Below are 11,974 nucleotides of genomic sequence, written 5' to 3'. Positions count from 1 at the left end.
TCACGTAGCGCCTGGAACTCCTTGTGGAGAATTTCTACCAGGCTCAAACGCGCATCAAAACTACTGAGTTTCTTATCTATAGAGGTCAGAACATCTGTTGAGTCGTTCCCCGGTGGTGAAACAGCTCCAGGTGAATCCTCATTTCGCTGTCTCTTGGACTTGGATGAGGTGGAGGGGGTGGAGGTGTTGTTTGGTTTCTCCATGAAGATTCTGTCGTAACAACAATCTATAAAATCTGTCAGGCTGGCCAAATCCTCCGCGCTGTGCTCCAGAGTTTACCTTATAAAGATACTATTTTCCTACTTTAAAGAATATTTTGATTAGGCTGGCACAAAATACAACTGAATGAAAGTATAAATGTTTGGGCGTGCCTAGTTTGAATCTGCCGTCTCCCCGGAACTACGTCACCTACAGCATTAGCGTCACTAACCTGCAGGTACAGTTAACAGATTAGATCCATGATCACATGGATCAGAGCCATGATGCACAGCAGTGTTAGAGAGAGCAACACAGTCATCATTTTTCTAGAAAATTTTAATTTTTCAGGCATTGAAGGAACACTCGTGGCTGTGTGCAGTGTTTCAGTTTCAGTCTTTCAGATGCATCCAGTTTCAACGCCTAGAAGTTTTTAAACAGTCACATGTTGTCTTGCTGCTTTAGTCCTCATCACTGCCCATCTCCAAAGGATCAAAGTCTGGGTCATCCTCATCCAGGTCCAAGTCCTCAATGTCCTGGAACAGCGACTCGTCCACCTCAACGTTGTTTCCAGCTGCAAAACAAAGCGGAAAGTCAGCAGCTGCAGTCTGAGCTAACAAACCACCAATTTTCTATTCTACAGTCATTTAGCAGACACTTTTATCCAAAGCGACTTACATCTGAGAGTAAGAACAACACAAGCAAGAATTCAAACAAGATGGACATCATCATTAAGTGGTAGTTAGACTGCTTTGAGTCCAGTTGGACCAGGTGCTGTCATGTAGAGCTAGAGGCACTGCATATATTTTTTTTTTTCTTTGTAAGGCATTTTGTTTAAATACAAGATCACGATTTCATCAAACAACATCATCTTGGGCGTAAGTGCAGCAGCTTCTTCAGTACTTGGTTGAGCCAAAGAGCTGGACAAATCTTTCTACCTCATTCTGAGTAGAAGAATTAAGCTAAGTGTAGAAATGCTCCTTAAACAACTGAGTCTTTAGCTTGCTTTTAAAAGTGGATAAGGACTCTGTGGATCGGACAGAGTTTGGTAGATCGTTCCACCACCGGGGAACAACAGAGGAGAAGAGTGTAGCTACTGATGTGGCGCCACCTTGTGGTGGGAGCACTAGGCGTCTTTCACTGGCAGAGCGTAACTGTGGAGAGGGAGTGTAGCTCTGGGTTAAGGAGTGGAGGTAGACCAGAGCCGTTTGGGTTATTGTTTTGTAAGCCAGAAGCAGAGCTTTGAATTTGATGCGCTGCAACCGGAAGCCAGTGGAGAGCGATTAGCAGCGGAGTGACATGAGCTCTTTTGGGCTGGTTGAAGACCAGACGTGCTGCTGCGTTCTGGATCATCTGCAGAGGTTTAACTGAGCATGCAGGCAGGCCAGCCAGTAAGGAGTTGCAGTAGTCAATGCGTGAAATGACCAGAGCCTGGACCAGGAGCTGGGCCGTGTGTTCAGTCAGGTAGGGTCTGATCCTCCTGATGTTGTAGCGAGCCAATCGGCAAGACCGAGCAACCAAGGCAACATGGTCCTTAAAGGTCAGCTGGTTGTCTACCATGACACCAAGATTCCTGGTAGAAGATGTAGGCACAAGTGTGATAGAGTCAAGCTGCACGCTTATCTGTGGTGGTAAGGAAGGATTGGCTGGAAAGACAATAAGCTCGGTCTTGGACAGATTTAGCTGAAGGTGGTGATCCTTCATCCATGCAGAGATATCAGCAGCATGCTGATATTCACATTGAGACGTTGTGTCGTCAGTGTCGTGTAGTCTCTGTACTAAGAGGAGAAAATCTGATCTATGTCAGAACCAAACAGCTGTGGACACCCCTCATATACCACAGAAACCGAGCAGCTAACACTAAACTAAAAATTCACAGTGTTGTGTAAAATTTTGAAGAAGAATATTTTTAATAGCAGGTTAGTTGCAAATATAAATCAGGCCCTGAGACACCTGGTCCTTGAAGGAAACAAAAAGAGGTGAAATGCAAATAAGAGTCAGGCAGATGGGAGGCTGTGTTGTGTCATCCGGCCTGAACCAACAGCTGATGAGACAAACAAAGGTCCTGAGAACATGAGCATGCAGGAGGCTGGAGAATGAGCGCAAAAGATTTCACGGGATAAGCAAGTTGTATTATGACCACGTGCTCAGCCCCATGCTGATCAGACACTGAGCTAGGATTAGGTGCTTAGAGGAGAAAACGCTGCCAGGCTGAACAGAACATCTATCACATGTAGGACTCCCATATGAAGATAACTTGAAGCAGGGCATTAAGGGCTGGGATAAGCACATCAAAGACGCCATCCCTGGCGGCCTGGACAGCCTGCAATAGATTGCACATAGCACTTCACGCAGCCCTGACTCACCTGCAGCATCCCAACACCTGTGTTAGGCCCCGCCCTCTTCACACAGCACTGCTCTGCCATCCGCCCACCAACATGGCTGGGAAGTTTGTGGACGATCCCACCGTGGAGGGACTCATATCTAACAATGATGAGACCACTACAGAGAAGACGTCCAGAGTCTCACAGAATGCTGGTCCAGGAACAATCTGGTTCTTATCAACAAGACCAGGGAGGTCCTAGTAGATTCCAGGAGGTCCAGGAAGACTGAGCACGCTCCTCTCTGCATCCACGGAGAGGCAGTGGAGCGAGTGGACAGCATGAAGTTCCTGGACATCCACATTTCCTCTGACCTCTCCTGGACTGAACACTTCCACCTGGTGAAGAAGGCCAACAACAGCTCCTCTTCCTCAGGAAGGTGAAGTGACTCTCTTCTCAGCTGCTGGTGAACTTCTACAGAACCTCCATGGAGAGCATCCTGTGTCTCAAAGTGACGGTACAGCAGCTGCACAGGACCTGAGGCGCTTAGCCTGGCTGGTGAGGACAGCTCAGGGGATTGTGGGCCGCCGTCTACCAGATCTGGACTCCATCTACACCGCCTGAGTCCAGAAGAGGGCCAGACGCATTGCAGCCGACCCCACCCACCCGGGCAACGTCCTGTTTGTACCACCTCCATCAGGAAAGCTGTACAGGAACATTAAAACCACCACAGACAGACTCAGAGACAGTTCATCCCCAGAGCTGTGGAAGCAGCTGTAGTTCATCACTACACTCGCCTACAGTACTCACACACATTTGCGTGTGCCTGTATATTTGTTTTTTTATTTATGTGTGCCAAAATGTCATTATGAATCCATAATGACAATCAAGATCTTCAATCTTGAATCTTGACTGCTTGCTGTGAATGCTAGCGTACAGCGTTGCATTACGTTTGTGTAAATTCCAAAAGAAGGAAGCACAGTGAAGCAAAAACGCTTAATACTGCAGGTCACTACTAGGGGCAGTACAAAGCACTTGGACTCTGAAATAGTGAAAAAATCCGTCTACTGGTCACATTGTATTTCTGGGGCATCAACCCCCAAAAAGTTTCCAATTTGTTGCAAACTGTTAAGGTACGAGTGTTTATCTCTGTGCAACAGGGAGGAAAAAGAATACAGACCCAAAGTACTCATGTATAAAACGATTATCTTTGACTACACTGAACAGCATTTAACCAAATATATGCATATATGTGTATTGTGCCAACTCAATATACCAAGTAATATATATATATATTGAACCATATATGGAATGGGTGGAACCAGACAGACAAACAGTCCAACCAGACAGATGAAAAGCAGCAGAACTTTTGTTTCATTTCATCTTGATTGACATTTTTACATCCTCTGTCATCGTCACCATCATTATCATCAAGGAGCTCACCGTCCTCCAGGAACTGAATGTCAGATGTGTCCAGGTTGTGGTCTCTCTCAAACAGCTGTTTACCTGGTGGGAAAGACACAACAGGTGTTTGTTAAAGTGTGTGACGGACGGACTAAATACTTTTAGTATTTTATATTTCTAATTCTGGTTTTTAATACGGTTTCTATGCAGAAAAGGGCTTGTTTATCTTCCAGTTTTTCTCCAAGTGAAGTCTGTGTGAAATGATTTTTTCTGAAGAAATTAGTGAATTATCTTCAATTTCCTCCGAAGCTGCTTTATCTATTGCATAAATACAGAAGCTAAGTTAATGCTGATTGGCCAGAAATGCAGGGAGCTGCGTCACAAGAAAAATCTAGAGAGGACCAATGACAGAGCTGCCTCCGGTCACCTGTTTGCGCTCACATAACACGCCCATATGTAACCAGTAAATGCTGACGGCCCCCCAGCATAGAACAGAGCACTGATTAGATCTCCAGTGTTTAAAGATGGTAGATCGCTGTGTTCCCTGAGGGAGTCTGACCTGGTTAGTGCAGATATGTGACCACGTTAGTGGCAGAAGCTGAAACCAGTAACTCCACCAGTTTGATGAGTGAACATTAATCACCTAGAAGTAGGACCGAGAAGACCTCAGCTTGACCTCATGGTTCAACACAAACATCTTCCAGGTTAACGTTAAAAACGCATTCTGGCACTTTCCAACCTTCCATGTTCCAGACTCGTCTGATGATACAGTGACGTTTAATATCTACATTGCTGGAGCGCCCCGAGGCTGAGAAACCGAACTACAGAGTTCAGGTGGGATGATGCAGGGTTATTTCTCCAATGGGGGTTCTGCTGAAGTTGTGAGGCTCTGTGTCACTGAAAACCAACCAATCAGCTCAAAGCAGGGTGGGGGGAAATGAAAGAGCCCAGACTGGAAACGGGGTGGCATGTGTAGAGAAGAGCTTCAAAATAATTCAATGGAAAAAGGTCCAGATGTGAGGAGATAACGGACTGTTTATTCATAAATCCTTGTTTACTGAGGATGGTCCTGTATGTATGTCTTCAATCACTGCTGGAAAAACAGCTTTTATCCATGTCGTCGCATCCCACCTGTTCTCTGCTGCAGTTTTTATTTAGAAGTCCAGATCTGCTTCTGTTTCTTTTAAGCTGTAAGTTTTAAACTTGATCATGTTTAAATACTGTTTTTATCCAATGTTCTTTTACTTTGTTAAATTATGCTTCTTATTTCTATGTTTAAACGTTTCTGTAAAGCACAACTCATCGCCCTGTCGTGTGCCCTGCTGCTTTTCTGAGCTTCAGATAAAATGTAAACAAAGCCCACCAGGGGTTTGGAGCTGTGTGAATGCAGAGGACAGTCACATCACATCTGCAGAACTACATTAAATAAAAACAAGCCCGACTGTAATTTCACCCAAATGACTCCTGAATGAAAAAGTGTGTAATTACCTGTGAGTTTGGACTTTGCTCCTTGCTCCTCCTCCTTCTGTTTTTTCCTCCTCGCCTCGGCCATATCCAGCTCAAACTTGGCTTTCCAGGCCAGAAAGTTTTCAATGGTGACAACCGTTCCCTGGAAGGCCACCTGTCTCAAACAAACGTTATATCTTTTACTTTCTGATGGACCATCTGCTGAACCAGTATGGATTTAGTACATGTCCACATTTTTACCGCCTCTGATGGAAGGAGGCTATGATCAATGTTCCCTGAACCCTCCACTGAGGCCTGAAACTCTCCTGTCACACCTGGAGATACACTAGTTTCCTCTTCATCCCTGTTCTCACCTTCTCTGCCTCCTCAGCCTCCATCTCTTTGCGACGCTTTTCTTCCTCCTGCCTGTTCTTCTTCTCATCCACCATTTCATTGAGTTTCTCCTGGACAGCCGTTACCAGGGTGAAGATCATCACCATCCCCAGGTTCTCCTCAGCCTGACCGGACAGGAACCAGACCCAGATGTTAAACCCAGTCAACTGTACATGAAAATGTATCTTCATTCAAAGCTCGGTGCGAGGCTGCAGATACGCCGCTCACTTACATAAACAGGAATGCATCCAGATCTGCAAGAACAAGGAAACACCAAAACCTTCGCCAAGATGGAGGCTACGTTTCACCGTCCATCTGTCTGTCTCTCTGTCCGTCCATCTGTCTGTCTCACTTTCTCTCTCTCTGTCTGTTTGTCTGTCCATCTGTCTGTCTCTCTGTCCATCTGTCTGGCTCACTGTCCGTCCGATTGTCTGTCTCTCTGTCCGTCCATCTGTCTGTCTCTCTGTCCATCTGTCTGTCTCTCTTTCTGTTAGTCTCTCTGTCCGTTTGTCTGTCTCTCTGTCCATCTGTCTGGCTCACTGTCGGTCAGTCTGTCTGTCTCTCTGTCCGTCCATCTGTCTGTCTCTCTTTCTGTTTGTCTCTCTGTCCATCTGTCTGTCTCTCTGTCTCTCTTTCTGTTTGTCTCTCTGTCCATCTGTCTGTCTCTCTGTCTCTCTTTCTGTTTGTTTCTCTGTCCATCTGTCTGTCTCTCTGTCTCTCTTTCTGTTTGTCTCTCTGTCCATCTGTCTGTCTCTCTGTCTCGCTTTCTGTTTGTCCATCTGTCTGTCTTTCTGTTGGCAACATAACTCTAAAACTGGACGGATTTTGAGTAAATGTTCAGGAAATGGAATAACGGTACAAGTGATGGGATTTTGGGTGTGATCTGGATCACCGTCTGGATCCTGGAATGTTGAAAGGATTCTTTACTATGTGGAGATAAGGATTATTTTGATATTAGACATTTTAACTCACTAGATAATGTCCAGAGAATCAAAGGCAAAAATAAAAAAAAACTACAAGATGACAACATGGTAGATGTAATGATCCAACATTGTTTGACCTGGATCATGTTGATATTGTGGATCTGGTGATCTAGAAGATAAGAAATATAGGGGGTACTGGGTGAGCTGCAATGTTCTCTTGGGTTTTTCTCAGGTGAGTGACCCGATGGCTTGTTGGAGGTCTGTGCGAGTGCTTCGAGAAGTTAACATGAAACGTGGTCCATGGCAGGGTAGGGTAGTCCATGTGGCACTGTCCCTGTCTTTAAATGCCAAATGTGATAGAAACAATTTCACACTTTCTTAGATCAGCTGTTCATTGACACCAACAGACTGAAGTTTCATACTGCTCAGAGTGTTTTTAATTCACAGCCTATAGCCTCAAATAATTCCAGTATTTGAGTCTAGTCCATCTCTCATGTATGATTTTCTATCAGTTCATAATCAATCTCTCTCTCTTTCTATATATATATATATATATATATATATATATATATACATCCATCCATGCATCCATCCATTCATTTTCTGCTGCCTATCAAGAGTTGGGTTGCGGGGGCAGCTGCCTAAGCAGGGAAACCCAGACTTCCCTCTCCCCGGCCACATTCACCAGCTCATCCGGAGGGATCCCGAGGCGTCCCCAAGCCAGCCAAGAGATGTAGTCAGTCCAGCGTGTCCTGGGTCTTCCTCAGGACCTCTTTCTGGTGGGACGTGCCCGGAACTCCTCACCAGGGAGGTGTCCAGGAGGCATCCTAACCAGATGCCCGAGCCACCTCATCTGGCTCCTCTCAATGTGGAGGAGCAGCGACTCTACTCTGAGCACCTCCCGGATCACCAAGCTTCTCACCCTCTCTAAGGGAGAGCCCGGCCACCCTGCAGAGAAAACTCATTTCGGCTGCTTGTATTCGCAATCTTGTTCTTTCGGTCACTACCCACAGCACGTGGCCATAGGTGAGGGTAGGAATGTAGATCAACCGGTAAATCGAGAGCTTTGCCTTTTGGCTCTGCTCCTTCTTCACCCCTACAGACTGATGCAGAGTCCGCATCACTGCGGACCCGCCTGTCCATCTCCCGCTCCATCCTTCCCTCACTTGTGAACAAGACCCCGAGATACGTGAACTCCTCCACTTGGGACAGGACCCTATTGCAGACCCATAGAGAGCACTCCACCCTTTTCCGGCTGAGGACCATGGTCTCGGACTTTGAGGTGCTGATTCTCATCCCAACCGCTTCACACTCGGTTGCAAATCGCTCCAGTGAGAGCTGAAGATCACGGCCCGACGAAGCCAACAGAACCACATCATCCGCAAAGAGCAGAGACCCAATCCTGAGGCCACCAAACCGGATCCCCTCAACACCTCGGCTGCGCCTAGAAATTCTGTCCATAAAAGTTATGAACAGAATCGTTGACAAAGGACAGTCTTGGCAGAGTCCAACCCGCACTGAAAACGATTCTGATTTACTGCCGTTGATGCGGACCAAGCTCTGACAACGGTCGTACAGGGACCGGACAGCTCATAGAAGCGAATCCGGCACTCCATACTCCCGGAGTACCCCCCACAGGAGTCCCCAGGGGACACGGTCAAACGCCTTCTCCAAGTCCACAAAGCAAATGTAGATTGGATGGACAAACTCCCATGCCCCCTCAAAGACCCTGAAGAGAGTGTAGAGCAGGTCCACTGTTCCACGACCAGGACGAAAACCACACTGCTCCTCCTCAATCCCAGGTTCGACTATCCGACGGACCCTCTTCTCCAGCACCCCTGAATAGACCTTACCGGGGAGGCTGAGGAGTATGATCCCCCTGTAGTTGGAGCACACCCTCCGGTCCCCCTTTTTGAAGGGGGGGACCACCACCCCAGTCTGCCAGTCCAGGGGAACTGTCCCCGATGTCCACACGATGCTGCAGAGGCGTGTCAGCCAAGACAGCCCTACAGCATCCAGAGCCTTAAGGAACTCTGGGCGGACCTCATCCACCCCCACGGCCTTGCCACCGAGGAGCTTTTTAACCACCTCAGCGACCTCAGCTCCAGAGATGGGAGAACCAGCACCAGCTACCCCAGACTCTGCTTCCTCATCGAAGACGTGTTGGTGGGATTGAGAAGGTCTTTGAAGTATTCCCTCCACCGCCTCACAACGTCCCGTGTCGAGGTCAGCAGCCCCCCATCCCCACTGTACACAGTGTTGACGGAGCACTGCTTTCCCATCCTGAGCCGCCAGATGGTGGACCAGAATTTCCTCGAAGCCGTCCAGAGTCATTCTCCATGGCCTCTCCAAACTCCTCCAATGAGCATGCCGAAACCTGCTCGGCACCTCTCACCGGGAGGATCAGACCGCCAGGGTTCCCGCCTCTGGCAGCCTCCCAGCTCACACTGCACCCGACCCCTACGGCCCCTCCTGCAGGTGGTGAGCCCTACGCAGGGAGACCACCGGCTAAGGGATGAAATAACAAATGATTTATTTGAGGTAATAGGAGGTGAATTAAAAACACTGGGAGCGGCTTGAAACTTTAGTCTGTTGGCCCAGCAGACCACCAGCTTGCCAGACTCAAACGTCTTCTGCTCTATGTATTCTTCATCCTGAAAACCCCCTACAGACCCTGGAGTCAGGAGGATTTTTCTCTGCAGTGCTACCAACCAGCGCAGCAGGACAGTTCTCCGTTTCAGCGGGAGTTCGTAAAAACTGCCGGTTTTATCCTCGGACTGAACTCTGTAAAACTGTTTTTTTTTTCTTTCAATTAGGCAAGTCCTCTTAATTGATTCTCCTCCTGACCCATGGGGGGTGCTGTGCATGTTATCCACACTGTATAGACAGAGGCCACATTAGATCAAACAACAACAAAATGGCAACACAAGCAGCAACAAAAGCAGCAGCAGGCTGAAACCAGCTCCTTCAACTTTTAAATCTGACATTTCGGGTCTTTTTGAATTCCCGTGTAAATCCGGAACACAGGAAACAGACTAAAATAAGCTGCGCCAGGCAGAATTAAAGTACTGCACTACACTGACACCATGCAGATGGTCTGCAACCCGTAGCAAAACCTACTGACTCCAAACAGACCAACTGGACAAATCCTTTGCCTGTAAACTGCCACCAAGCTCTTTCTGCGCACAGAAGACGACGGAGTCTGTAGCCATGTTCATGTGCAAGGACCTATGACCGTACACTGTCGTTGAAAACCAGGAGTTTAAGAATATGTTACAGACACTCGAACCATGATACTCAATACCAACACGAAAAAACACGACAGAAATCGCCATCCCGAAGCTGTACACAGAGGTGAAGACAGCGGTTTTGGAGTCATTGAAGTCTGCAGAAAGAGTGGCTCTTACATGTGACGGTTGGACTTCTAGAGCGACTGACCCCTACGTAACAATCACATCGCATTTTATTTCTAACGAGTGGGAATTAGTATCAAATGTTCTGCAGACCAGAGCCCTGCACGGAAGCCACACAGGGAGCAAACTTGTTGACCAAGGCAATAAATGAATGGGGTTTAACGGAGAAAGTACCAGCAATTGTCACAGACAATGCTGCAAACATGGTGCTTGCTGTCGATCTCATTGATTCATTGCATGTTGGCTGCTTTGCCCATGTGCTTAATTTGGCTTCACAGGCTGCACTTAAAACCCCTGCAGTCTCACAGCTTCTCGGAAGAGTGAGGCGCATCTTCACTTTTTTTATCGAAGCACCTTAGCCTGTCATGCACTCAAGAAGAAACAGAAGTTGCTGGACCTCCCACAGCACAAACTAGTGACTGATGTACCAACGCGGTGGAACAGCGCTTTAGACATGCTGCACTGCTTGCCCCTGAAGTAAGTAAACAGGAAAAAGATCTGTCCACCCTTACAGAGGCAGACATAATGACAGCAGAAGAAGTTGCACAGGCTCTGACGTCACTGAAAAAAGCCACCTTAGTGATGTCTCAGGAAGGCACCCCTGACTATGTCTGTCATTGCACCCCTAAAAGCAAGACTTCTTGAGGAGATGCAACCAGCCCCCAATGACTGGTGAATGACGTGTGGAATAATTTTACTTATTATACTCTATATATTATATTCTAATCACACCTATAATTACTTCCTTTATTATATAAATTTATTCTTTCATTTATTAATTGACACTGATTGTTCCTATATTACACTTGTTCATTGTGCATTGTCTTCTGTTCCGACTCTGTTGAAATTCACTGAAGGGACAAAGTGACTCCCAATTTCCCCAGAACGTTGATAGTGGGTGCAGGCTGGTATCGGTACAGACGCAGATCTGGGACATAGCTTTACTCTTTAAAGATAACATATGTTGGTTACAACACAAATCCACAGATTTACCCCAACTCCAGATTCTGAAGAAGGGAGGCTCCACTCTGTCCTGGCCTTATCTGTTCAGGATGAGCTTCAAAGATAAACAGAAAGGTATAAAACTTTTGTCTGACTTTGGTCCAGCAGAGTCTCTCCTGATTTCATGCGAACAACCACTCTCTAATATGTCTGTGTTGATTTTTATTTTAATAAATTTTGTGTTACTTTTACTCATTCCACACTCTTGGTAATTTTTTCTAAGACATAAAAGAGATGAACTTTGCTGTGTGCCAGGATCTCCAGAAAAGGTATTTGTTATACGAACAAACATTTTTTGCTCCACACCACATCTTTTTATAAGAATTTAATGATCTTGGGGCAAAAAAAATTTTCAGTTATGTGAAACTTTTTTTTAAAGGTACTTAAGCCTGAAGGATGAACTCTCCATAGCCTCAGCCCTGTACCCACGCTTCAAGGCCCTACCTTTTCTGTCAGATGATGATGAGCACCAGGATGTCTTCACCCATCTCGTCATTCTGACTCTCGTCACTTGGCAACTGATAAAAGCTCTGTAAGTACTCATTTGTGAATGAAGATGCACACTTTGTGCAAACAGAATATTTTTGTTGTGTTGTCTCATGGTATGCAGTCAGTTTGTAATTAATTTAACACTTAAATTTTACTAAAACAATTTTCCCTCCATTATACCACAGTGCATTTGAAAGTAACTGTATGAAATTAGAAAGCTCTTCTTTATGAATGTGATTCATTGTTTTTTCAGCAGATTGGTCTGATAAATGCTGCAGACAGGGAGGGAGTTGAGGTGCTGGAGCAGCAGGCAGAGCCAGATGATGACCCTGAACCCCCATCAAAGAAACTGAGGGATTCTTGAGCTCTGGCTGATCTCCTGGGGAAC

The 11,974-nt window shown here is 46.4% G+C and overlaps 1 protein-coding gene across 4 annotated transcripts in view; it reads right to left on the bottom strand.

Annotated features, from left to right (window-relative positions):
• Nucleotides 1-519: 519 nt before the first annotated feature.
• Nucleotides 520-11,974, bottom strand: part of rwdd1 (RWD domain containing 1) — a 24,150-nt gene continuing 12,695 nt past the window's right edge. For all 4 annotated transcript variants that reach the window (XM_041988194.1, XM_041988195.1, XM_041988196.1 and 1 more), the window contains exons 4-7: nucleotides 5,741-5,884; nucleotides 5,409-5,541; nucleotides 3,960-4,022; nucleotides 520-769 (exon numbers count right to left, since the gene is read on the bottom strand). In XM_041988194.1, the coding sequence (XP_041844128.1) occupies nucleotides 657-769; nucleotides 3,960-4,022; nucleotides 5,409-5,541; nucleotides 5,741-5,884 (453 nt within the window). In that variant the 3' untranslated portion in view covers nucleotides 520-656. The remainder of the gene's footprint in view (nucleotides 770-3,959; nucleotides 4,023-5,408; nucleotides 5,542-5,740; nucleotides 5,885-11,974) is intronic.

Source organism: Melanotaenia boesemani, chromosome 6, assembly GCF_017639745.1.
Source record: "Melanotaenia boesemani isolate fMelBoe1 chromosome 6, fMelBoe1.pri, whole genome shotgun sequence".
NCBI lineage: Eukaryota > Metazoa > Chordata > Actinopteri > Atheriniformes > Melanotaeniidae > Melanotaenia > Melanotaenia boesemani.
Note: the sequence above shows the minus strand (reverse complement) of the source record. Positions and strands in the feature narration are given on the sequence as shown.